Source organism: Clinocottus analis, unplaced genomic scaffold (assembly GCF_023055335.1).
Source record: "Clinocottus analis isolate CAN_PGR_092001 unplaced genomic scaffold, fCliAna1.0.p SCAF_21, whole genome shotgun sequence".
Classification (NCBI taxonomy): Eukaryota; Metazoa; Chordata; class Actinopteri; order Perciformes; family Cottidae; genus Clinocottus; species Clinocottus analis.
Window position 1 is genome coordinate 8,752,318 of NW_027175943.1, and position 27,147 is coordinate 8,779,464.

Genomic DNA, 27,147 nt, shown 5'->3' on the forward strand with positions numbered 1-27,147 from the left:
AAGGAATGTATTTTATTTAATAATACACCAGGCATGAGCGGAAAGCAACACATCAGTTTACCAGCAGAGGGTCCCCATTGCATGCACGTCAAATACCAAAAAACCTTTAGGGAAATGAATACTTAAAACCCACCCCTGTAATTATTTACAAAACTATGCACAAGAACACACATAAAATAAATAGTTGAAGGGACAAAACAAATATCTACATAACTTAAGAGCATAGGTAATATGTTAATTGTGTTTTCCTTTGATGAAGTCAAATAATCACACCTAGAAAGGCCACGTTATCTGCTATGGTATGTGTTGCACTTGATGATGAAGCATTGTGGAACTCATATTGAACATAATCTGGAACAAGTATGGTACAATAAAGATGATCTTTAAAACGTTTCCTATTTTAACCAATATCCAAATGTAGCAGAGTTCATATTTACATATTTAAGTTCCCCTGGCACTGAAATCTGAGAAGAGTTACACAAGGACTGTTTTCCTAATATGTCACACTAAAGCTAAAATATCATTTGGTGGAGAGGATGAACAGGTACGCTCTGCTCGCGTTTAAACCTCACAAAAGTGGTTAAAGGGACATTTGAGCAAATATATTTCCAAGAAATAATAAAATCACAAAACAAATATATATATATATAAACAATGAAACTTTACAAACTGGAAAAACTAAAACTCTACAAGCCATGTTCTTAACAAAGACTTGGATGAGTTGAGTGCAAAATAAGAGTCTTTTTTCCAAAAATTGACTTGCTACTGTCATAAACCTCAATAGTGCAACCCATGCAAGATAATCTTTATCATGTCCTACTTTTTATTCCACCAAAAATGCAGTTACTGCGTCTGCAATCCTAATTCCTTTCCTCTTTGAAATGACTTCACCAGTCGTTACGTGTTAAATGATCATTTAGCAAATATTAGGCTTTTTGCCATGTTAGCAATTTCCAATTTATATGCAGCATTGTGCTGTATTTAAATAAGCTTGTACCCATAACTCTATATGCTCATTTAGCATCAGAACTATTTACCAACACTGTTATGGAGACCATCACAATAAGGAAGAAACACACAACTATCCAGTGGTTATAATGAGCTCAGGGCTCTACCCAGAATCCCTGGGTATGAAGTCAATCATTGGAAAAAAAAAAAGTATTTTAATCGCATATTTGTGTACTGTTAGCTAGATTGCATGACAATATGCATCCTATTTAGGAGATGAAGTGATGGTGCTAGAATAGAAACACGGTGGTTCCATTTTTTTTAGAAAAGAAAACTAAAACTTCACCAGATATCTGACATGTGGCTATGGTTGTCCTTTATGACTTCCCCTTTATGGAACCACGCAGTCACCATGAGTCGCCATCAGTCATAATGGAATTCTATCTTACGTTACATTTGCCTAATTTAGGAAAGCTTCATGACAATTTTTTTTTTCCAAAGAAGTAAAACGGAAGCTTTCAAGAACTGCTCGGTCACTCTCCTCGAAACTTTCAAATTTAAACCCACAAATGATATCTGGGAGGAAAGTAGATCACAACCATTCTGGGTATGACCATTCACACATTCCTTCACTCAGGAGTCCCCATCCAAGACTGATCATTGACGATAGTTATGGGTGAAAGCATGGGGGCATTAGAGGTTTCAAGTCTCTGTTGGCGGTCTGAGCGTCTCCCTCGACCTATCCAGGTCGTCCATGGCTCTCGTCTCATTTCCCCGCCTCAGGTGTTTCGGCAGGAATGGCAGCAGCGGCTCTTAAACTGCGGCAGCGGACAAAGCTCCAGCTGTCGAACCTTCTCGCAGTACCGCGTGCTGTCTCGACACTCTCCTGCTGGAGCACACAGACGTTATAGTTTACGACACAGACTCACAGATAGAAACCCCGTCAAGTATCGAGCCATGCACTTTTATATGAAGCGGATTCAAGATGCTAACTTCTGAAATCTTCCATCATTTAAATACAGTTAAGGTTGGTCGAATTTGACAAATGTGAAAATACATCAACAATTCCTCACAGAAATAATATCTCACCTGTAAACTACTTTAATAAGGAATGTCAGCGTGAAGATTTTTTGATTATTTGATAACCGTAAGCCAAATTCCTTTCACTTGTTTTGTATTACGGTGCCGGCTAATATGTTTGAAAGTGATGCTCCTAAACTTCAGCACATGAAACTGAAACTGTGTGCATGATGATTCAGGAAATGTAATCCTGACAATGTTTATAATTTTTACATCTTCTTTTTCCCCCTCCAATTCTAGTTATTTGTCCGTTGGTTCATTGAGGAGCAGAACGGAAGCCATCCTTAACCATCAACATTTGCAGTTGAACCATCTTGAATATGCCATACAACAGAAATAAATTCAGGATCATTTTATAACATAGATGTTAGTCCAATTAGGAAACCACTCGTCTCCATTTTGCCATCAGCGCTTCTTCTCATCTCACCTCTGCCACAGGACAAAACATTGCATCGCTGCCAGCTGGGAGGCCGAGGCCTCCACATGCATTGATGTTCACGCGCGGCCTTTCCGGTGCGCCGGTGCGCGCAGGTCACCAGGCGTGACTGGAAACCGTGGCGCCCGCAGGTGGCAGTGCACTGCGTCCACGGCCTGATGTGCCAGTGAAGGGCACAGGCCTCCGTGGAGCAGTTCTTCAGGGAACTGGGCCTATAAACACAAACACAAACACCAGAGTACGTCTGACAACATCACATATCGCATGTTGATTTGCGGTACATTTTATGCTATCCATATTTACCTCTGGAGTCCACTGCACATCCTGGAGGGGACTTTGGTGGCATTTGTGTCTTGACAGTAAACATGTCGTTGCTGTGTGGCCTGACTGGGACCCACGCATTGACCGTGACACTAAAAGAGTAATTACAAGAAAATTCAGCTTTTATTTTGAAAATACCTTACTGGTAGTAACTACTGTATACTCTTGTGGTTTTGGCTTCTTCAAGCCTGAGAGTTTGAAACCTCAACCATGTTGCATAGTAACAATATTTAATACATCTTTTATATGGAATCAAAAATATTATGCAAGAGTGGGAAATTATCAAAATACACTTTGGAAAGAGTTTACACAGAACAAAATGTAACTTCCCTAACGAAAGGAAATGTGTAGTTTCTAACGGATAAGGAATCATTATCAGGGTGCCTCCCCCAGTTATTCTGTGAGCGACAACAACCTTCCACTAAACCGACACACAGTTTGTGAGGTGGATTGTGTTTTGCAGCCTCGACTCGAGACTGTCGAGATGTGTTCGGGGTCAATGTAAGTCGACTCACTGCTCCCCAGTGGGCAGTGGCCCATCTGGCACAGGGCAGTAGGCTGCATAGCCGGGTGTCAGAGGGTCTTCTCCCCGTGCCGAGGCAGTTCCTGCTCTCCACCTCTCTTGATCTGCCCTCAGGACCCTTCATGCAGCGGACCCTCCTGGTCTGGGACCCACCTCCACAGCTGGAGGAGCATAAAGACCAAGGATCCATTCGCCACCTAATCAAAACCAAAGAGGAAAAGGGGGACAATCATTTATAAAGTACTCAGCAGGAACCTGTCTCCGTGTTGAGAAGTCCTGGGATCATTTCCATTCAAAAGTTGAAGCAGAAATGACGCAGCACTTTCAGATAATGGAACATTTGAATGAATCCAATGTAGAATGTTGGATCCTATTTAACATGACAAACATGTAGTAGTAGCAAGATACCTGAGGGGGCAGGCTTGTCCATGGCACATCTCGACTGACTGGCTGCTGTTGTGCCTCTCAGAACAAACCGGGCCATTTGCTCCCACACCGTTACCCTGGACACAGTTTCTTCCTTTGCCACCTGAAAACAATTTAAATTAAAAAGTATACAATTGTGGTCTTGGGTATTGTGTGAGGATTATAAAGTAAACCCTAATGCAGGAAATGTAACGTCTTGCTGATCTTCCCAGTTCAGTTATGAGGTTTCCAACCCTCAACAACATGTACACGCCATGTTATCTGTAGCTGAAGAGGCTTTCGCATTGCCTGTTAGTCACTAACATACCTAATTTGTCGTCATTTATATAGGCATAATTCATGGTTTCGACACTTCAGATAAAAAGAGGAGTTAAAGGTGCTTTAGTTAAGAAACATCCCACCGAGCCCATCATTAAGAGGGTCATTATTCTCAGGCGTGAATCTTGTAAAGTTGAGTTTTTGGTCTCAATTGTTTTAAGTCTTCTTCAATAACCCATAATGTTCATTTAGTAAACTATGGTAGAGTCAAATAGACTATAAAGCAGAGTATTTTAGATTGACAATTAACATTAAAATGTACATCCTATCCTTCTGTGGGTGCTTCCCTTTGGAGGCCCCTAGAAGGGTCCGACAGGAAGTCCACTAACAGCCTCACAAAATCATAAGGCTGACTAGAGCATCTGCAGATTAATTTAATGTCTGATATGTTATGATCCACAAAAGTTTTTGCACGATACGAGATGCATAAATCCCTGTTTTTGTCATTTGTATTCTACTGAGGGCACTCTCCCGAGTTTGGAAATAATTCTGCACTTTCCAAAAACCTGTGAAAGAATTATATTTTCGAGTTAAATTTCCCTGGAAAGGCATTCGCGGTATCTGGGGTTGCATTAAGATTTCTGAAGTGCAGCCATTAGACACGATCTTAAACTGAGTTGAATAAAAAATATGACAAAATGCAGTCTGGACATTTTTCAGAACCTTTAAGCCCCTTTATCCTCCGTATAGATTAGGCGAATTGGGTGCACCCACTTGATCTTCTTTGAAACATTGCCTGGAACCTCTAATTGTTGTCGTATGGGGAGAAAAAGTGCCGGAGCATCAGGAAACCCGGCAAGGGCGGTGCTTTGATGAGAAGGCAGCGAGGTCACGACTGATCGTGCTCCGAGGAGAGGAATGACAGCGGCCCTCGGACACGACCCGAGTTGTGGCACGCTCCAGATATTCCCCATGAATGACTCAGCCAATGAGCCACCAGGGTGTGTAAAGGCTTACTGTACATCTGTGTCTATGGCTAGGCCTGTGTGTGCGCTTCTCACTTGAAAATAACTGTTTCCCAGAATCCTAAAGCCTGGACCACAAAGGAACAACACACATTAGTGTAAACTGGACCACATGAGACTATATTAGGAATTACTCAATTTGACATAAGGTCAATACTGACTCTATTCTTTGTAACGTCGCACTGTACAGACGAGAGATCTATCTATTTTTTTTCCTTTAGCTCTCAACGAGAAAGCAAATTAACTTATGTTTTACTTTAAATGACAACAATATTTAGATCAAAGATGCTATTTCACTACTTTTGAAACCGAAGGGAAAGTTCTAGATGTCTTGTGCTTCATTTATATTATAGTTTCAAAACCTTGGGACTAGAACTTAAAATAAAGTTCTGAGTGTTTGGACGATCATTATTCACACAACTTAACGTTTATTCGAACATTCTGGCAGCAAGACGCTGCCTTTTTGGATTTTACCTGTAACCTGTAGCCAAGATGAAAGAGATGTAGATCCAAAACGGTTCCTGGCGGTGCATGTGTACAGACCCTCATCCACTTTGCTTGGAGACTGGATCCTAAGTGATCCGGTGAACAACCCTAATCTGCCAACACAAAGACAATGCAACCACCGAATCAGCTACCGTTTAAAACAGCAACACCTGCAGTTTTGAGGATGCCGTTTGCACAGAAGATTACATTACAGGGTAGTCCTTACCTGCTGTTGTAATGCAGCTCTTTTCCATTCTTTGTCCATGTCAAGGTTGGCTCAGGGTTCCCCAATGCCTCGCACCTCAGCTCCAAACTAGTGATGGGTTTCTGCAGCAAAACTGGGACCCCCACAGGAACTATCATTTCAGACGACGGTACCACCCCAACCTTTCTGGGGCGTTGGATTATTACCGGGCCTCTCGGCCTTGACGCGTGTGCTTTGATGTTTGGTTTGTATAGGAGGGGCCCTTGCGTGGAGGATTCCGCACTTTCTGGGGGATGAAGAGTGGACTCATTGGTTTCACCTTGTGTCATCGTGAGCTCACTGAGCAACTGTACCATGAGTCGTTCCCCCGATGGCCCTCCGAGGCCTTCAGGGAGGCTTGGCATGATCTCGTCCAGCCTGCGGGTATCGGCGATAAGTACGAACAGTTCTGAGCTTGCTCTGTCGTCCTCTGGGGTAGACCTGTTCTTTTCACTGGAGTGTATTTTATCAGCAGTGTCTTTTTCACTTTGGAGGGAGCCTTTGAGTTCCAGCAAATGCTTAACTATGTTGTCATACTGGTTGAGAGAGATGGGTAGCTCCTGAGATCTTACCCCAGTTGAGGCCGCATCTGGCTGCCCAAGATTTTGTTGGCCACCTGCGAGAAGCCATGACTCTGGGGCGGAGAGTTTCTGCTTGCTGCCAATGATCTGGAGGACAAAATGTTCCTGTGCCTGACCTGCGATACATGTGTATATCCCGGCATCAGACGCACGAAGCTGCTGAATCTTCACATAGCCTGGTGATGTTATGGAGAGGTGCGGGAGGCCGACCAATGGCTTTCCTTCCTTCAACCATCGGATGTGGCCCTTACGGAAGTGGCGGGTTGGGCAGCGGAGGACCACAGTTGTCCAGGGGAGCAGGTAGGCATAGCCTCCAACCACCAACTGTAGCTTTTTGCCCTTCCTCCACTGGATATACACCTTTCTCTGAGCCAGTATGGTGGGATTGGGCTTGACAGAGTCTGTGATGAATGATAGAATTATTGTCTGTGTTATCCACATTTCTGTGCATTTAGCTTCAAACAATTAATCAGTGAAAATGGATGAAATAAAGAGGGTCCCTTACTCTCACAGAGCCTGAGGGAGCATGGCCGGATTCTGGTGGGCCGGGCGATCAGGGAGCAATTCTTAGAGTCTCCGGTCCAATGTCTCCTATCTTCCCTTTGTTTTCTGCAGACCGCCTGTAGTCTCTGAATTCCATTTCCACAAGTCACTGAACACTGGGGAAATGTATGACATTATAAGACATGAACACGAGCAGACCCTTTCGTACATATGGCATTATGATTTTCAAAACTTGAAGGTAGGATGGTGCCCTGGGGGAAAGCCTACCTGGGTCCAGTCAGTTGTTACCCATTGAGGAGGACACTCTCGCTTGGCACAGGGCTGCTGGTTTGCGGGACTCTTGGAAGGGCAAAAGGTGTCAGGCAGCTCCAGGATGCTGCCATCTGCCAACCGCTGTTTGCACAGGACCTGCCTCCTTTGAAATCCACCGCCACAGCTCTGGGAGCACTACAAAAACACAGCGGCGCCAGGGGTTACATTAGCAGTATGTGCTGGGCCAAGCGTTTATGCTGGTGAACTTCCTGAGCGAGATCCTTTACCTGTCCCCAGTCACGTGTGTCCCACATAGGAGGGCAGTCAAAGCGGTTGCAGGCTTGGATCGGGCTGGGCTTGGGTTTCTGACAGTCTTCATCCCTCAAAACCTCAGTGCGGTTGCTGTCCCGAGAAGGCCGGTGAGTGCACGCCACAGTGCGCGTCATCAGACCCACTCCACAGGTGGCAGAGCATGAACTCCACTCCCCCGTGTCCCACCTGTGAGTAAAATATTTATCATCAAATTACCGTGTGTCATGGTCAACCATCTGTGACTTAAACCAGCTGGCTATCAGGTTACTTTGTCTGTTGAGATTTTCACCTGTTTTTGCTTGTTAACTTCACGCATGTAAGTTTTAGCAGAAAGGATAAGAACGTAGCTTTTTTCATTTTTTTTTGTCAACTCAAACTCTAACCTTTGCGGCTCCTGATTAATCAGCATACATTATCGTTTGTGTGCATATGTAGCCCCATTATCCAATCTGTAAAGGAGTGCAGTCAGGAGGAGTTCAGTCAGAGTGTTTGGTGTTTTCACTTGATCCCACGAGAGGACACTCTTGCGGACTTATGAATGTGTAAATTCATGAAAGTTAAATTCATGAAAGTGAATACGAGTGAAAACGAAAAGGCTGATTCAGAGGATAAGACCCTGGCACAGGAACATTCAAGCTCCCACTGAATGGAGGGATATTGGAGACATCCCTACGGCGTAACTTCATCACAAGCATTTTTCAAATGACCCCCCGTGTACCAGTATTCATTTTGTTGTCCAACACAATTTCGCACAGGGCAATGAATCCAGCTTCAAAGTTTTCAGAGCACTTTTGTTATAATCTTGAAAATGATGGGTAGTGTGTCCAACTCCTTACTATGCCTTTAAAGGCATCTGAAAGCTTTGGGTTTGAGAAAAATGGCAGCGATTTTACTTCTCGCTTGACAAATTAGGTGATTCTTTAAAAGTTATTCATATTTACTCAAGGGTCCAGGGAGTGAGGCGAATTGGAAATGAAGCTTGTTTCTGGACCGATACTCTTCTCAAAGCCAAATCATATGGCCGTTTCCCTTCTGAGGGAACAGTATCCAAAGAGTGTAGCTTAATATGGGAGGGTGAGGAGGCCTCAGGGAGGGAGTAAAGGGCCAAAGGAAACAAGTCCACTACGGCGTTTGTTGTGCCTGAAAACAAGACTCAAGGCCTGGAAAAACAGACAAGGGCAGGCTGCAAGCCTCCGGGTCTTCTGACAAGAGCGAGTGGTGGAACAGCGCCACTGCGCACACGGTGTTAACTTTAAACGTGTGGCCTACCGCAAAATCCACTCACCGTTTAGCCACGGCTTAGTTATGTCAAACATCAAGCCTTTATGCTGTTTGACCTTTCAGGCATTTCGTTTTAGGGAATTTTCTGTGCTCATTGTTTATCCACTGTATTCCAAATGGATGCCCACTGGATGATAGTTGGATAAACTAAGAAACTGCAACACTTGGACTACAACTTGAATGGTTTAAGTCACATCTACGTTCGTTCTTAAATCATCAGGCTTTGACGGCAACCGACTTATTAAGCACTAACATCATAGTTGCATTTAAATACTTTCAAATTGAAATTTAGCAAGGCAAAACGCACAGTACGTGGTCCCCAGACGACACTTCATGATCTTTCTTCATGCATCATCTTAGGCTATGTGTCAACTTTGTACACAAAATATGTCATAAAGCAATTGGCAGATTGACGTTGCGTTTGGTGAATAGATTCAGTCACGAAAGGTAATTTATTGCACATAAAGTAGAGGCTATTTCTTGGAGTAGCTTTTGAAACTTTTTCTACAGCTGCAGTGACATCGTACATTTAAAACAACTTGTGAAAAAAAAATTCTCCAAGGACAATTTCACCTGTCAGCCATATCTTGTGCCTGATCATGACCAGGTTCCACAAGCTGCGCCTCAGGCTTCATTTCCTGCTCTCAATGATACAACCATCCATCGCTGTCCTTCCGCTTCAGTGTTACTTGGACCCAAGTGATTTAAACTGAGATGGATAATGTCGTGGATTAGAAGGATTTGTATCGTTTTGAACACAACCAGTGATTAGTAGAGATTAATTGATTCAACTATGTGTGTTTTTTGATAGACTGAAAGTTAAGCAGTTCCAGGTGCAGAACCCAGGGATGCATCAGAGCTCTGGAAAATGGTACATTAATGTCCCAGCTCCTTTTATTGCATAGTTTTCTGGGTTACAGTCTTGGCAAACTAATCAATAGCAGAGCCAGATTCCAGTCCTGTTTTTAATTAATATTTTCTTCTTGAATGCAGCCAAACCCATTTTCTTTTCCAAAATAGAATTCCTCCTCATTTTTACTGCATCCATCCATCAAGTCTATTGTAATGTTCATGCGCAAACTATTTGAAACAATGCCTGAATGATAATGATGTACAGTACGGCTGTGTTGTACTGTACCTGGGTGGGCAGGGCTGAGTTTTGCAGTCCTGCAGGAGTTGCGGTGGCCGGCGGGAGCTCACACACAGGCTCTGGTCTGCTGCCTCCCTGGTCTGCTTGTTCAGGCAGATGACCACAGCCTCCTGCACACCTGGGATTAGGCAGCACCAAGCAATCACAAGGCATGTTGAGAGAACAATGAAAGACCCGCCTAATATGCAGGGTTTAATCATAAGTGCTTTTATCTTTTAATATACTCGTTGTACCAAATCTTCTGAGAAAGAATGCCAAGAATGCAAACACATAATGTTCTTGTTAAGCATCTCTTCCATGTTATATCACCCTCACACACAATGGATCACTGGCTATTACAAGCAGACACAGAAAAAAAAAGCCACTCAGATATCAGGGCCCTATGTAAAAGCATGCAGGGATTGCACCATAACGAGTATTTCAAACAGTACAGCCGGCCGCTTAAGTTCTGGCCTGAACTGTGGACAGACGTTAAGGGTGTGATGTCAGGAACGTTGGGGACAATAACAGCGAAGCAGGCACTTCAAACGCCACAGTGGTGTGATGGTCCACAGGAGCGCAGCCCTCGGGGTGTGTATGGGACATCTGATACCACTCTGCAATCATCCCGATTGGGAGTTTGTTGGGTTTGGGTGAGCGCACGTATTCACAAAAGCCTACGTGCAGAAATTAGGTTACACTTAACACACACACACACACAGGATTCAGGCATACAGGCTTGGATGTGGAGGTGGGGAGATTAAAGTGGGTCTCAATGAATGCTGGCTGCATGTTTAGGAAAGCTATCTCTGTCTGGCACCGTGCACATTGCCGCTGGGAGAGTCGGTGACGTATGACCTTCAGGGTTACACCATCCATCATATGATATTATGTTAGTTCCACTTCAAAGCACATACTGACATGGCTTAATCCGCCACTGACTTAAGGTCAACAGTTACCGCTGTGACATTTCGGTTTCATACAGCAACCGGGACAAATCCAGTGACACTGACGGAGTGTGGTTTGCCTTCAGGATTTACAGTGTCTGTAAGCAATATCATGTATTTGCTGTATTTATACAATAAAAACTATTCTGTGGTGGGTTTATTGGAAGATAGACTTTCATGGTCCCCTGTGGTTGTACCCCACTGACTTCGGTGACTTTTTCTCTACAGCGCCACCCTTGACATTTGCGTGTTTTGAGTGAAATCTCTCAATAAATATTGGGTGTTTTCTAATATTGTTCTGAAATTTGGCATTCACGTTCATGTCCCTCGCAGGATAAATGTGTTATCCGCTTGACTTTCCATCTTTTAGCAAAAACAGGTCAAATTTAATTTGGCCAACACTTTGGACTAAATATCTGCACTACCAGAGACACTCCCACCGGCCTCAGCTGTCCTCTGTGTTGAGTCCCATGAGCACATGTGCCTTCGTACAGCCTCAGAGCTGCTAGTGTTCACTTTTCAACTTTACATTCCTGTCCTGTTCTATTTCTTTACTCTTGCATATTAAAAAGAGCAATAATGATCCATACCTCCACCACAACTCTCCGAGCACTCCGTAAACCCCTCGTACTCCCAGTCGTGCAGTTCCTCTCTTTCGGGTGTCTCCCCCTCCTCCTCCTCCGCCTCCTCCTCTTCCTCCTCCTCCTCGTTTTCACTTTCTTTTCCTTGGCCCAAAACACCAGAGCAGGGAGTGCGGTAGCAGGGCTGACTCGTGGCAGGTTTCACCCCCTCGCACTCGTCATCCGGCAGCTCAGCAACAGTTTGTGAGAAGGAGAGCAAGACCTGGCACTTGACCGGCCGGCGCCGGGTCCCAGCGCCGCAAGTCCTGCTGCAAGGCTGCCAAGGACCAGGGATGAAGCTGGAGAAGAGAGGCAACAGTACGCGACACAGTTTATAAACAATATGCTGTTTATTGTGTTAGTTTACTTCACATACCCATGCTAAAAGCTTGGAAAGGCAGTTACATTTTGTATTTGATAAGGACCGTTTCCAAAACCGCAGTGCTGACTTGAAAGTATTAAGATAGAAAGTCACAGTTTTTTCGTGCATTCCTCCTCTTTACAGATTTTTGTCATTTAATGCTAAATTCATAAACCCCGAAAATCCTGTCCTGCTGTGGCGAATTGTACAGCTGTGAAGCATTAGGATCAGTCGTTCTTGAATAAACGGCTTTCATGATCATCCTTCCTCATCCGAAAAAAATGGATCAGAGAAGGAAATACTTGTAGATCGTTGGCGTCCATGAACGCCTGAAGGCCATTCGAGGTTGTGTTAGAGCCCAGAAAAGGAACCGTCACCTCGCCGTGGCTTTGGGAAAGGCTAAAATAATGAATAAAACTGGAAAGCGTCAGACCAACAGATGTTTGAATCCCTTTTGATCTTTGGGTTGTCCAAAATAAAAACTGCAGTTCTGAGGATTCAATGATGTTCAGATCTGATTAGAAAGATCATAGACCCGTTTCGCCCTTGTGCTCACAATTATATCGTGGTGGGAGTGTTGTGCAGAAAGAAGAACCAAACAGCATTTGTACCACATTTTGCACTTCCTTTGCACACAGCTATGCATCTGATCATGAATACAAAGTGTTTGGAGGAAGCCCAAATGTTCACAACATTCAGCAGCTGTCCTCTTCGGGGCTGGAATCGGCAGTAGCTGGATTTGCATTGGAGCACAGAAACAATCATGATGTAATAACTTTTTTTGCATATTGGTGAATGCTCAGCACACACGTGGTGCCCGTGTAGGTCGGTTTGCACTGAGTCCATAAATCATTACTACTGACATGCATAGATTCATTATGCCACTGCATTATAAATGGTGATGCAATGGCTCATCTTAGAAAATCACACATCACACGTCATTAACTATAAATCCTTTGAGTTGAAATGAATGAAACTATTTGAATCCACAGAGGCATTTCTCTTCGTAATCATATTGAGGGGATTGTCTCTGTAGCTCACTTTGTGACGGTGATTAAAGGTGCTAAATTTGACATTCAACACATATCTGTTGGGTAACGACAGTGAATGCCAACAGTTCAATCAACAGCAGCAGTCCTAAATATGACTTTACAGGGCAAATAATTGTTTGCTGCTACATTAATGCTCTGAATATTGTAACCTTTAAGTCATATCAAGTGTTACGTTTTTTGTTACATTCTTACATGTAAAAAAAAAAAACGCTATTTCCTATTTGTTGTCCTGGCTCCTCGATAGTGGAATGAGCTCCCTATTGAATCAGGACAGCAGAAAGTTTCTACATCTTTCGCCACAAAAAACACATCTTTTTCAACTACACCTTGTAGTTTGGCTTTCGAGAGGACATTTTACTTTCTTGATTCATGTTTGTACTCTAATTGTATGCACTTATTGTAAGTCTCTTTGGATAAAAGCGTCAAGTGAATGAAATGTAATGTGATGTCTTATGTTTTCATTTTATTCAAAGCGGTAAAACAATTGGTAGGAATAGAGTTTCTTAACCTCAGTCCGTGACAATCATCTTGCAGTCCAATCCTCCCTCTAAAACTACCCGAGAAGCATCCGACAACATACATCCTCTGTGTGCATGTATCTCCTCAGGGTGTCTAGTCACGAGGCAGCCTGTGCCGATGTGCAGCATTCCTCCTTGTTTAAGCAGTCTGACCACAACACAAGAGCACCCTGCTGTTTTATAAGATGCCTCAATAAAGAGCTCATGATGGCAGCTCTTTATGACTGCTCATGGACTCGTTGTGTTTTGGACAAACAAATGAATCACCGGCAGTTAGGCCCTGGAACACAAGCAACAAAGTCAACAAGCGAACCCACAGAAATGTGTATCTTCACGAGCTGTTGAAGTACAAAAACAGTCGGGATTTCATTCACGGACGGAAACAACACATTCTTGTGATGTCCGCCAAAGCCCCATGCGAAATCATATCGCTTAAATTTGCATCAGTGGAAATGTCTCCTTTACTCCTGGTGGTAAGGTGAAAACAAAAGCCCTTTTGGGCCAATCTGTGGAACATATAGGTTTAATTTTTCAAGAGGTTGCACAGCGGTGGCTCGGGGCAGGCATAAGGTCTGGCAATGGAGGTGCAATAAGTCTAACGCGGGAATTTTCCTCTCTTTCCGTTCACATCCGTGTCCTGGCCCCATATGGTAGGCAGATATTGTTGTTGGCTAGTAAATGACTGCATATTATACACAGATATTTATGTGCTTTTGGAGCAAAGACGTGTTTTTTTTCTTCTATTTTTCAACAGAGCAAAGTCATATGCTTTGGCATCTCTCGCTTTCCCTCCCACTCTATCGCTCCAAAGATAAGTCACAGTAACAGATGTTATGAACTGGCTAACATCGTCGCTAATACAAGTCATGCAAGACTGGGTAGAGTCCAAACATTGTCCACCTTCAACTCATATGTGGGACAAGAACATCTGGAACATCTGAGGCTTGCTGAGGTAATGCTGGTAGTCAGTGACTGAACGGTCCACTGGTTTCCAAAAAGATGTTTTTCTTCTTTCACCATCAACTTCTTCCCCTTTTACCTTACATGACCTCCTGTGCATTACTTAGATATGATAATACACACCTCCACTGGAGCAAAACAGCAAAGAGAAAACTGTCCTGCCACTGTAGCAGACACACATTTGGCATAGCCAGGTGTACAAAGAGACACGCACTCAACCAGGTGCATATTTTGAAAAGTGCCAGGGGGAGGAAATGGGGGCTACGTCAGCACATTTAGACTTGTGAATGGCCCTGTCTGCTGCAGTCGCACCTCCTGGTCAATCCTAAACTCTGGTTAGTAAAAATTATTGTTGTTTTTCTTGGTTATGAAGCTTGAGAGACATTGACAAACTGCATCCTCTTAACTTACTTGTGGTATTAGAGCCCAACGCCTGTCATGGTTTCAACAGAACATTCACCTCTGGCCTATATGGCAGGTATGTCGTCCAGAGGGCCGGTAAATTAACATAGAATGACATGTTATACTGTTTGAATTGAAGGTCCTGCTGCTTTTAATGGAGAAGAAAGCAGCCAACAGAGATGTATTGCATTACTGTTATCCAACAGATATCCTTTTTTTGTGTGTGCATGTATGCTTATGTGGGTGTATCAAACTCACGTCGGTTCCTCAGTTACGCTGATCTCCTCCTCCAGCTCGATGGCCTGCTTGTGCCACACAGGTTTTGCCTCAACTGGGAGCGTATCTAGAGAAACATCCCCATCACAGGTTGAACATCACGAGAGAAAGTTGACTTCAGGAATAGGTAAGTTTGACAAAAAAACCAACAATCTGGACCCACCTATGGACTTATAGCAGGGCACGGTCACCAGGCACTCCTCTTTGATGTGGGGTTTGGTGGTGGGGTTACAACCTCCAGCATGGAGCCCTCTGTGATCGATGCATAACACCACCCTGTAGCGCAGACCCTGACCACAGGTCACGGTGCACTGGTGGTGACAGGACAGTTCAGGAGACGTAGTCTATAAATCACTGAATAGCTGATGACCACTTTCACACACGGATAGAGTGTTAGGTCTTACTCCTGCGGTTATTTGCTCGTGTTTGACAGAAAGCCCTTGACTCAAGTGAGGTAAAGAAAGAGACCTTCCAAAATCCCTGCAGCTCTCTGCTCAGAAGTGAACTTTGTGTATCCGCTGCCAAAACAAGCATTTAAAGGCAAGTTCACAAGGAAGAATGTACTAGGTAAACAGCATACCGGGTTTTCGGAGGGCCACAAATTTGACTCCTTGGGTCTCGGCTTGTGCCTGTATAACTGGCGCGGCTATAAAATCCCCATAAGGAAGTTCTTCGGGATATTTATGGTCAATGTAACAGCAACCCTTTTCCAAATAAGTAAGCTAACCAGGAGTGCTAGATGATCCAGAAGAACCACCCCGATGAGCTGGATGTTTTTGGCAAAGGAAGAGTTTTAGAATATGTGCTGTTGACTTTGGGGTTTTAATTAAAGCCGTGTATATTTTGGATGGTGTGTTCAAGGGCACGGATGGTGAAGGACACTCAAATTGAGGTCAGCGGTGCAACTCAGACTCACACAGTAAGGTAGTGTTTTAACTTAAGCAGTTGCAAGTGTTCCTGTCGTGTTGACAAAGCTGATGCGTACACGAAGAGACGACAACATCACACATGCCTGCTTGTCCGCTGAGGAGATGTTTGTTTCTCCACAAGACAATTAAATCATACTTCTTTTTTTTTTCACTCCACGGGTTAATTAAGACCCACTGTGGTGGCTCAAAGACTCAGAAGACAAATGAACCAATTGCTACTATTTGACTCTTCCCAGGTGGGGACAGCTACAGAACACAGAGAGACATCTATTTACATTTGGTTACTAGCCATTTCTAGCTGAACTTTCTAAACATGTTTACTCTAAAAACATTTAAAAGTGCACCTACGGGTGACCACTCCTGTGCCAGCCAGGTGGGGCAGTCGAAGGTGTTACAGGGCTGCATGATCGCTGTCTTGGGGGAGTACAGGCACTTCCATTCCTCAGTGGAAGTGATGACGCCCTGCATGTCTTCCTCCACGCAGGATACCGAGCGACTCTGGATGCCCCCGCCGCAGGAGGTGGAGCAAGCGGTCCACGGACTGCTCTCCCATCTGACATTATATAAAAGACGAGTCACGAGGTCACTCGTGGAGGCCGGTACATGTTAGTGTTTGTGTTGCTGCGCCACTATTTCACCTCACAGTTGTAAATACATACCGAGGCAGTGGGTGGTAAAGGTCGTACGGCATAATTTGCTTGTAGCCGTCACTAAAAGGCAGAAACGGTGATGGAAATGAGGTTTAGTATGATACGAGCTGCTGTTGAATTATCATGAACATGGAGCTAACATTGTTTTATGGCTTTCAAGGAGGTTTGTCTCTAACCTGGCGAGGCAGGGCTCCATGTTGCACTCCTGGAGTTTGGGTTTGGGTTTGACGTTCTCTGGGTAGTAATGGCAATACTGATCCACAACCACCCGGCTAGTCCGAAGGTCAAAGCACTCGGCTGAGGTCAGCTGGTACCCTGCGGAGAAAACAAAAAGTCAGTCGCCCCAAAAGAAGTGACAGAAATGATCTATCCAAAAAGATGTAGTGGCATTTAGTTATCATTCATCTGCCACACGAGAGCACCTTTCAGTACCACAAGTTTCTTAGTGCTGCAGCTCCAGGCTTACCTCCACCACACGTGACGGAGCAAGGGAAGAAGTCGGTCTCTCTCCAGCGGTGGATGATGGGCTGGTAATAGATGTACTGGACCACACTGTCTGCTCCACTGGTGAACTCCACCTACGGAAACAGTGTTTATGGTGAGACCACAAACTCGTTTCACTATTTTGCTCTTCAGCATGCTCTTGATCATAATATGTCTAAAGGATGATGAATGCAACCCAAATTAGTCAAACTAAATCGTTTGACATTTTGGGAAGTGCACTAAAATCGTCGAGCGCTCGTCTCACGTCATGACGCGTCTCTACTGGGCCAGGAAATTAAAACATTTTTAACACACAACTGCATTTTAAACCACAGCAAGTTCTGGTTGAACTGAGCTCTTTCTGAACTGCAGCCAAGCTCGGCAGCAGCAAAGTGAGAAAGAAGCTCTCCTCGACCTATCTGATAGATAGCTACATGTAGCTAGTGTCCCGTTTGCTGTGTTTGTTTCGGACTCTTTCCGCCCCCGAGTGGCCAATGCAGCTACCATATGCGTCAGGAAAATATAATGGCGTTGCGCACAGCAAAAAAAATGATTCGCAAACTATCACGACTACTCTCGATGTCGTATTTTTTTATTTCAGATTACTTTTGTCAAGAAGTCCCCAAGAGAAAAAAATGCCCATATAGACTGGACAGGGTGTTGGTTATGTGTTGCTAACATAAAAGGGTGGAGGGAAGAACATGAATTACTTGACTACAACTCAGACCAGGCTGAAGTTAATACAGATATATTAAATACAAAAACTAGATTTTCAAACTGGTGTTTTTCAGATTATTTTAATGTTCTTTGGAGAAAAATGGACACACACAGACACAGATATTGAGGAATTTGGCCCTGAATAACCTGTCTGTTTCTGCACATTCAAAGGTTGTAGCAGGATAAAAAATATTTTGATAACATGAAGAACACTGCATCTATAGAAATTAGACCATTTGGGTCTCATGTTTAGTGTGTGTGTGTTTTGTTAAGGACATTTTATAAAGTGTATATTTCAGCACACATTTTTCTTCTAATCTCCCGCCTCAACCATATGGAAGAAATGCCCAAAACCAGATTATACCTTCAGCACATACAAGCTCCGCTGCCACTCATTCACATTCACGTGTTTACAGTGGAGAGACTGTCTGGCAACCTTTTAATGGGATTTTCCATTTGTCCAAACTTTTTCCAGCGCTGCGATATGAATTGGCTGTTTGCCTCGTAACAGATTAGAAAATTATGCATTTATAGCTTCTCAGATTTCTGTCTCCTGAATTCTCATTTATTGTCCGATCATGACTTGTGTGTTTATGAGGGGGGAAGTTTTCACAGGCGTTTCCCCGACCGCGGCCCGCATAACTTTTAATGTCCACTCACTGGCCCTTGTCTGAGAATGTAAGCACACACACACACTGACACACACAACCTATGCTCCGCAACTGTATTTATGAACTGAATTTATGTTGTGTTATGTTTGAAAAAAATGTACTGCAAGTAAACCACATGTGTTATGATTCTTCTTCAAGGACCGACATTCCACCATGAATCAAATACAGGTTTCATATATTCAAGCCGAGGGAAACTGAAGAGTTGGGTGATAAATTATACTACACAAAGGAAACTGAAGGAACATATTGACTGCTGCAGTCTCATATCTTTAAGTCACATGAATCAATATATTATTTCTGCTCTTACTTTGACCGTGAAGTCGGCTCCAAGTGGGCCGGTGATTCTCAGGACTTCCTTATCCGAAAGTTTCTGGTAGTCCAAGGTGGTATTCTCCAGGTGGTACTGCCCGGATTGATCCAAGGTGAGCTCACCTTTTACCCCCTGTAGAGTCTTACTCTCCACGTCTGAAGAAGAAATAAAGTAGATAGCTCGAGCAGAATGGATACATCAGGCACAATATAGACACACAGGTGGAGGAACCATGACATTTAAGATATGTCTCTGATAAATGAAAGTCATGATGTCTTGTGTACCTTTTTCATCATTATCGTGTCAAATGGAATGAAACAACAAATAAAAGAAGCGATTGAAAATGTCGAGATACTCAAAGCATGACTTTCATTGATCACAGACCTTCCGTCAGACCCACGTGGCCTGGCTGCTGCGTTTGCCGGCACTCAGACTCTCTTTGGCACCGCTAAAAGGGGATAAGGAAGGTCTTCGGCGTTTCCACGGTTTGACCTAAATCCAACCCTGGCCCAACAGGGTCAGCGTGGACTTTGATACAAAAACACCAGGGAAACGCAGCGACAAGCAGTAACCTGCAGCTGTCATCATGTGCGGACAGATGGCTACAATTTGAGCGCCCCTTGGCCAGAAAGAACGAGGGAAATATTTCATGAAAAAAATATGTGTCCATTCAGAAAAAGAAGCTCTTTTGGCCCGGCTCGGGAAACGACCTGCAAACCAAACGTGGAGCAAAGGATAGGTAAAGAGAGATGGACTATTTTCTTATCGATTTGATCCAGCGGGGAGGTTGATGCCAGTACTTTGACAACGGTGATATTAGCTGGACGCCTCAAACCTTCTCAGAGCTCTGTTTATTCTGCCCTGAGCTACTTTTATAAGCAGTATTTATGAGAGAGCTTCGGGTGTAAAATATTTTAGAATAAAAGGTTCATTTTAGATTATTATTTGGGTGAGATATTCATTAGAAAGGTCAAGCAAGTATAACACATATAATGAAAAAGTAATATTCTTGTTGAATGACAAGTCTTTAAAACATAACATGACCTGCAGTAAAAGCTCCCAGAGCACACGCAGAATACTTGTGTTTAATGCGCAGGTATTCGGCAATAAAAAACACTGCCAAATATTAAAATCATGTACAACTGTTTTGGATGGAAGGGCACCCTAGACCTACCAGGACTTACACAAGTGATCCGGGCCTTTCAGGACGAGACGCACATGCCGACTCTTATAGGGGACGGCGACCACTGTGTCCTCAGCTAAAGAGATGGAGAGAAAGAAATAGCAGACAGTATCGATCAATACTTATGGGAATGCTACGCAGTCAATATAGTTACAACTAACAAATACGATCAAAACACACACCGATTTGATTTCAATTGTAAAAAACAAGACAGGAGGTGATTCTCATTTGTATTCATTTGGGTGAGATATAGATGAACGGACATGCTGCCCATTTTTCTTTGGTTTTCATGCTGAATATGACAGATAATGTTTCAGTCTCAGGAGACTGAGTCTGTATTTCGAAATTATATTAATACAAATATTTTTGCAATTCAATTCGAACAACGTTATCACATATCTGACAATCTAAAAAGTGAGCTAAAGGACACTCTTTTAGCATCGCCCTTCCATAAAGTCTCTCTGAAACCTGATGACGTCACTATTACGTTATCAGGGAATAGCTTTTTCAGACTTGACAACAATATTGAATTACATTTAAGCAAACGAGACTGAATTTAAAGAACATGTACTTTTTCCTGAAGCATGCTGGGATTTGTAGTGTCCCCGCACCAGCCTGCAAGATGAGCCATCTCCATTGCAGACGCCGCAGTTGTCCTCCTTCGCTGTGCTCCCCAAATCATGATCACATCCTACAATCTGTAATAAACAGACAAATACAGAATAAACATTAAAAGAATTTCCACAAGCATTGTAACTTGATTTCTAATTGTCTGCTTTAGGACAAACTCCAATTAAGATGCTCTTTAAAATTGGCTTTATTTAAGAAAATGTCTTTCTTCATAGCATGTAAATGTTATAATTAAATGATCCATCCATCCATAATCATATCAGATATATTGTTTGTATTTCTGAAATAGCATGTAGCATCTACTGGGAGTTGATCATGTGTTTTTCGTCAAAACGTTCCCTATTGTTTAAATCACGTATTATTTGCAACCATCCGTAGTTGATTGATGGAGTTTTTCGCGACTCGTGTCGGTAAGACAAACCCAAAACCGCAGCGTGATTCCAAGCATGGTACGAGAGCGTATTCAAACCCTGGTGTGTCTTTGTAGACACGCGATGCCTCGGGACGTTATTTCATTCACGCGGAAAAAAAATGCATTGCAAAGTATTTCCTGGACTGTCAGTCAAAGGCCCAATCTCAAATATTATTCTCACTGGGACTTCATTTGTAAAGCAGACGGCATGACGTTAGAATTGTATTTCAGTCTTCTGTGTGTAGGTTTTCTTGCATCATTTACTTTTTGGCTCTTGAATCTAAATGTGAGTCAGTACATATGTTATTGTGTTGATAAGAATGCATATTAATAAATAAAAATATATTCTAATTTAGAAAGAAATGTCCTTTTACGGGCATTTAATGGTCGTGATATATGATTTTCTCAAATCGGAAATTAGGACTCAACAGTTTTGGGCAAAATATGCGTTTTCTTTTTTTGATTCGCCGCCATTTTTATTGTATATGACCAAAGAATCATATCGGTTAAAATCAAATGTTTTTATGTTTCATTGAAAGCTTTGAATCTATTTAGCTGAGTAGACACTTCATATGCAGAGCATATTTGGCGGTTCTCAACACACTGGTATGAGACTACAATCTGGAGGATACATATTACATATTTCATTAACAACTGATTGAAGTCATATTTATTGGTTTTTGAGAAGTCTTAGGACCCCAAAAGATTGTGTAAACGTCCAAACACTAAATCTATAACACTTTGAATCAAACAAGTCTGTATTTGGCTTCTGATACATTTGAATAAGTATGTCTCCTACCTGGCAGACTCCGCTGATACACATGTCCAAGGACTCGGTGTAACAGCGCGTCCCGTCCAGCACTTTGGGCGCCAGCTCCACCACGAGGCCCAGGCCCTTGGCTTTGCACTTGAGAGCGCAGGGGTTGTCCGGGTCGTTGTACACGGGCAGCCACTCGTGGTACTGACCCTGGTATCGCACGTCTGCGTGAGCGGAACACTGCTGGGCACGGAAATCGCCGGCGTCTGGAGGGCAATCCTGAGGGTCAGAAAGGTATTTAGCCATGTTTCTCTCCAATTAACACGAGACATATCCCGATTGTAAAATTGCGTGGTGGAGGAAGGTTTGTTGATATTGCGGTTGCTGAAACTCAACATTGTGATCCCCATATTCAATTACAGCTGAATTAGTCCCCCCCCCCACACACACACACACAACTTCTTACTTGTCCAGCAACAGAATCCTAAATCACTACATTCCACCTCTCACCATAAACATTAGTCATATTTGCACAGTTCCACCACACATAATTTTCAATCACAACTGGCTCAGTTTAATTTAAATAAAAAAACAATTGAAAGCTCCACTGACATCCATTACATAAAGATGAGCCTGCCGAACTTACCACATTACTGCATGTGCGATATTTGATATTCTGCCCTTCACAAGTCCTGCAGAGAAGAATTAAAAATGAACATGTGGGGCGAACTGGTGGATGATACAATGACCCACAATGCACACCAACAATCTTTTCCAACCGTTGACTCTCATTGTTTTTTGACTTGCAGAGCAGCGCTTGGAATCACCACGATGGAAAGATTCAAAAATGTCATTCAGACAATGAGACTATGCATAAACACAAGGGATTATGTTTGGTTTCAGAAGTGGGGGATGAGCTTGATGAGCTTTTTGATTGATTTCAACAACGTTAAGGGTATAAAACAGCAAACAGCAAAACATTTACACCCCGTCTCATCCGCTGTGTGTGACAGGGGATTCAGCGGTCCAAGCAGCATCGAGGCAGATTAGAGATCATCTCCGAAAGTAGAGACGATGGACCAGCAAGCCGCTCAAAGGTCCAGGAAACCAAAATTAGAAAGGGAGAGACGAGATGAACGAGCAACCAGTGACTTGCTGGATTTATTTTTGCCATGACAACAGCTGATACTGGCATGTTGTTTATAAGGGATTGAGGACGGGCAAGTTAACTGATAGGAGATGAAATTAAAATGACAAAGAATTAGCTTGTTAAAGTTATTGTTCTTTTGTGTCACAATTTGTAAGAATGGCATTTAACTTCACTATAATTTCTCAAAATATAAGGTGACCAACCAAAATCTAACGGCTGGTTGAAGCCTCACAACCACTTTTAAAAGTTCGAGTTGAGCCCTGAGGAACAAAAACATCTGGATAAAACCGGAAAATTAAAACCTCCTGAAAATGGAGGGGGCGAAAGATGAATTGGAAAAATAATAAATTGGGAATAATAATAATAACTCTAATTCTCATTTGTCTTCGTGATCCTTCTTTAAACAAACCATTGCTTCATAAAGCAGCAGGACAGACTCGGTCGGGCCCTCCGAGGCGCGTCTGCTGAACAGATTGGAGCAGTTTGAATCAAGACTCTCGGCATGACAGTCTGCAGTGTCTTTGCTTAAATTATAGAGCAGACCACTTATTGGAAATTAGGATTGCTTTGTGCTTTGATGCCGAGTGATGATAAACTATTGATGGCGACTATGATAGGCCAATTATTCAAGACCCCAGCGGGAGCTAGTCATAGGATAGTCTTTTGGGTTTGGGAACTTAAGAGGAATTCCAGTGTCATCGGCCCTTAGCTAATCTGGAATCATGATTGGAGGCAACGTCGCAGAGTTTGGACTCACGGATGAACGCCGGTTTGAGGATTTTTACAATATTATTCCAGAGAGCCGAGAGAGTGGATGTGAAGTGCGTGGCATGGCAAGCACATTAGACCCTGTGACGTACCCAGACGGCGCCTTCTGCCAAGCCAAACAGGTCACAGGGCTTTCAAAGACCAAGAGTTGAGAGACAGGTACCGAAAGATCTGGATCAGTGGGACGAACAATATATAGACTGAACGTTAACACACAAAAAAAGAGCCAACGTGAATTAAATTAATTTCCCTTTTCATTTCCTCTTGACTTTGGTAGCTACGAAGTGGAGGCTGAGCAGAAGTAGGGCTGGGGCCGCACATTCATCAAGGCGTCATCGTAGGTTAGGGAAAAACAACGAGAGCACACAACACATAACTCACGGACTATGACCCTGCTCTCTACTGCCAAATAAGCACCAAAGACGCAACTGCTCTAAAGAGAGTTTGCTCATCAGTCACGACTGCCACCGAGCGGGCCAATGACGTCCTCGGACAAAGAAACAAACTTAAATCTGTTGTAACCGTGAAACTTTTTAAAATATTGGATATGCAGTAAAATTAGCTTGGCTCCTAATGTCCATATATATGTCATCAACTCTTCTCGTTAGATGGAAAATAATTGCAACCAGCGCTCCATAATGTTTGTTATAATATTGATACACTTAAAGCAAGTGGGCACATGAAAATGTGGCTGAAATATGCTCTGACTGTGACTCTGCTCTTGATTAATTTAGGAAAATTGAGAGCAGTCAGGGCATCGAAGTAAGGTAAGATGAAGTTCAGAAAGAACAGGAGGAAAGGGTGCCATTTCTTTGCTTTGTCGACTTGTCAGACAGTACCACTTTCTAGTCCACAGTCTCTGCAATTATCGGCCTAGATTTGAATGAAATTTGGACCAATATGACCACGATTTCCAGAGGATGAATCCTACGGGCTCAAATTATTCTCTGAATTTTCATCTAGCACCACTAAAGTTTTCACTTATCCAGTAAAATATCTTTACATACTCAAAATGAATTGGAAAGAAATGTCACACTGAAATTCACGGATCTCAGATATATTTTACTGATGAACTGACTGAATAGAGCCGACATATTTCAAGAGGCAATTAGATGGAATGACAATTGGAGCAGACATGGGACATTTCAGAATTTCTTCATTTTTAAATCGACAATGATTTTGGATTCTACAAGCGCAGGTTGTTGTTGTTGATCCTGACATGGGCTCAGTGTCACTCGGTGAGAAGCTCTGTGTTTTTAGCGCTGCGCAGGCCGCCGAGAGTGTGGAGCCCCATTCTGTGAAGTAGGAGGCGTAATCAAGGTGCCAGGCCCAAGTTAATGAGAGCAACTTAATTAGTCATTGCCTTGGAGAAAATTCACTTTCACTACCACAACTTTTAACACAACTGCGGGATAGTTTTGGCAATACCCAAAAATGCCACAGTCATTTAATGCCATTTCAAGCATGTAATTTCAGCAAATCAGTGGCCCAATTAGGAGTAAAAACATCCTTATAAGCGGTGAGATGTTATTGGCAACTCCGCTTAACTTTCCGTTCCTCGTCCCTGTGTCGGTCTCCTTATCTTTACTCGCTGATGATGGAAGGTTATCAATGGGGTTCATGACTATTTCAATTATTTTAACAAAGTCAAAATAAAGTCACGGCTGGCCTCTTTTTTATAAAAATAAATAAGAAAAAAAAAAAAACTCAACGCATTTCTGCCAACCACAAGCCTCATAAAAAAAATTGGGTAGCGCTTTCTCTTGCCACGACACCCAATCCATATGTCCGCACATGCTTCAAATGCTGTTGTTAATAATGGAGATTGTGATCAAGCGAAGGGACTAATGAGGGCCGGGCGATCTGTGTTTAGTCTGTACTCTCCCTGTGCCCTTTTGGGAGATTGTCTAACTCGTCTAAAAGTGTTTCTGCTTTAGCAGCAGGTCCCTACTCGTGTGTGTGTGTGTGAGCATGTGTGTGTGAGCATGTGTGTGTGAGCATGTGTGTGTGTGTGTGTGAGCGTGTGCGCGTGTGGGCGCGTGTGTTTAAAGGTCAGGGAGTTGGAGAGGGTTGGAGGGTGTTGCAGGCCCATTTCCAGCCTGTCTTTCCAAATAGTCACACACACACACGCACACACACACGCACACACGCACACACACACACACACACACACACACACACACACAGGGCTTTGTGCTGTGCTTTTTAATGACAGCGTTTGATCTGCCACCCGGCTCCAGACTCCTGCTCCCTCATTCCCACGCAACAGCCCGGCTGAGGTGGGATGAAGCGGGACGGAGAGTCCTGCCGTTTCCCCGAGAACCCCCCCACCCCCCTCCACTCCGCATTTCGGCTACCGCCAAAAGGACGTACATGTTTGTAAACATACCCGTCTGGACTTACATGAGCACGCATGTCTTCACACACAAACATTGCCTAAAACCCATATGGAGCTTCAACCCCAAACACCTCTTAACACGTCAATTGCTTTTACAGTCAGTAGCATTCTGAGGTGTGCCTGACCACAAAACTCTGGGCAAGCGGAGAGAAATGCCTGCCGCTGATATCATTAAATGAACTCCTCAAAAAGCCATTGACCTCAATGTTTACAGTGCAGCACATGGGGGGTCTGGCACGCTGAGTTTGAGGGTTTGACAGCCCTGTGCGTTTTAGCCTGGCTTCAGATTCATGGCTATTCAGAGTACATCTCGACTGAGACCTCAGGTACGATCGGCCCTGTTTTGTCAGTGCGTCTTTGGACAGTTGTAATGTTTTATGACCTCACTGGCTCGTATCAGTCTTAGAGCCCCTCTTCCCCTCCCTCCTCCACCCCTATATAGTGAGGCAGAGGTGACTTTGGCAGCAAAGCTTACTGGCTACCTTTAGTGGGAGAGCAATACATTCGGGGAACTGTAAAATAGAGGAATGCAGTGAAGTCACCCTGCAGTTATTTCCCAGTCTATAAATGTGACAACATTGCTATGGAAAACATACCCTCTCATTCTGTCTTTCTCCTTTTTTTTCCTCTCTTGCATCTCAAATCCATCTGTAATTGACCACTTTGCCCAGTACACTTGGAGCTTTAATCTTGAAGCCCACAGGTTTAGCTTGAAGCCTAACCAACCGGGTGACTTTGGCAACAGGATGAAAGGACCTGAAGGTCCAAAGTGCAAGTTCCAGTTCGTCCCCGAGACTTAAGTCGAGATGAATAGCAGTGGGAATCTAATCCATGTGGGTCCCTTGCTTGCAGAGTCCAAAGTCCATCACCGAAAACCGTTATTAAAAGTGACATATACTTTGTTGAGGGACAATCGATTGTTATGTTTACATTCGTTAAGAGACTTTACCAAAAATCTGAACCCTACAGTCATTGGTGACTTCATGATTCAGGCTCATGTGGCCGTCTAGACGGTTTTCAGAGGTGGATGGGCAAGTGATCCGAGTTGCCCCCTCAGGGATATTTAACATTCACACGTATTCTGAGCACTTCCAATCCAGCCCATGGGAATGGAGCGATTGGTGAGATTTACTCACACTATTAGGGA

At 43.4% G+C, this 27,147-nt stretch overlaps 1 protein-coding gene across 2 annotated transcripts in view; it reads right to left on the reverse strand.

Moving 5' to 3' along the window:
- adamtsl3 (ADAMTS-like 3) overlaps positions 1-27,147 on the reverse strand; it is an 84,270-nt gene continuing 57,123 nt past the window's right edge. The window contains exons 5-27 of one of the 2 annotated variants that reach the window (XM_068588237.1): positions 22,331-22,376; positions 21,727-21,963; positions 20,457-20,583; positions 19,887-19,961; positions 18,700-18,857; positions 16,988-17,099; positions 16,698-16,836; positions 16,531-16,581; positions 16,220-16,424; positions 15,106-15,253; positions 14,925-15,009; positions 11,344-11,672; positions 9,816-9,945; positions 7,372-7,582; positions 7,100-7,279; positions 6,834-6,987; positions 5,730-6,729; positions 5,492-5,616; positions 3,717-3,837; positions 3,301-3,505; positions 2,768-2,877; positions 2,456-2,676; positions 1-1,834 (exon numbers count right to left, since the gene is read on the reverse strand). In XM_068588237.1, the coding sequence (XP_068444338.1) occupies positions 1,728-1,834; positions 2,456-2,676; positions 2,768-2,877; positions 3,301-3,505; positions 3,717-3,837; positions 5,492-5,616; positions 5,730-6,729; positions 6,834-6,987; positions 7,100-7,279; positions 7,372-7,582; positions 9,816-9,945; positions 11,344-11,672; positions 14,925-15,009; positions 15,106-15,253; positions 16,220-16,424; positions 16,531-16,581; positions 16,698-16,836; positions 16,988-17,099; positions 18,700-18,857; positions 19,887-19,961; positions 20,457-20,583; positions 21,727-21,963; positions 22,331-22,376 (4,276 nt within the window). In that variant the 3' untranslated portion in view covers positions 1-1,727. Of the gene's footprint in view, positions 1,835-2,455; positions 2,677-2,767; positions 2,878-3,300; positions 3,506-3,716; positions 3,838-5,491; positions 5,617-5,729; positions 6,730-6,833; positions 6,988-7,099; positions 7,280-7,371; positions 7,583-9,815; positions 9,946-11,343; positions 11,673-14,920; positions 15,010-15,105; positions 15,254-16,219; positions 16,425-16,530; positions 16,582-16,697; positions 16,837-16,987; positions 17,100-18,699; positions 18,858-19,886; positions 19,962-20,456; positions 20,584-21,726; positions 21,964-22,330; positions 22,377-27,147 lie in introns of those variants that run through there. The other variant, XM_068588238.1, reaches the window with a different exon arrangement.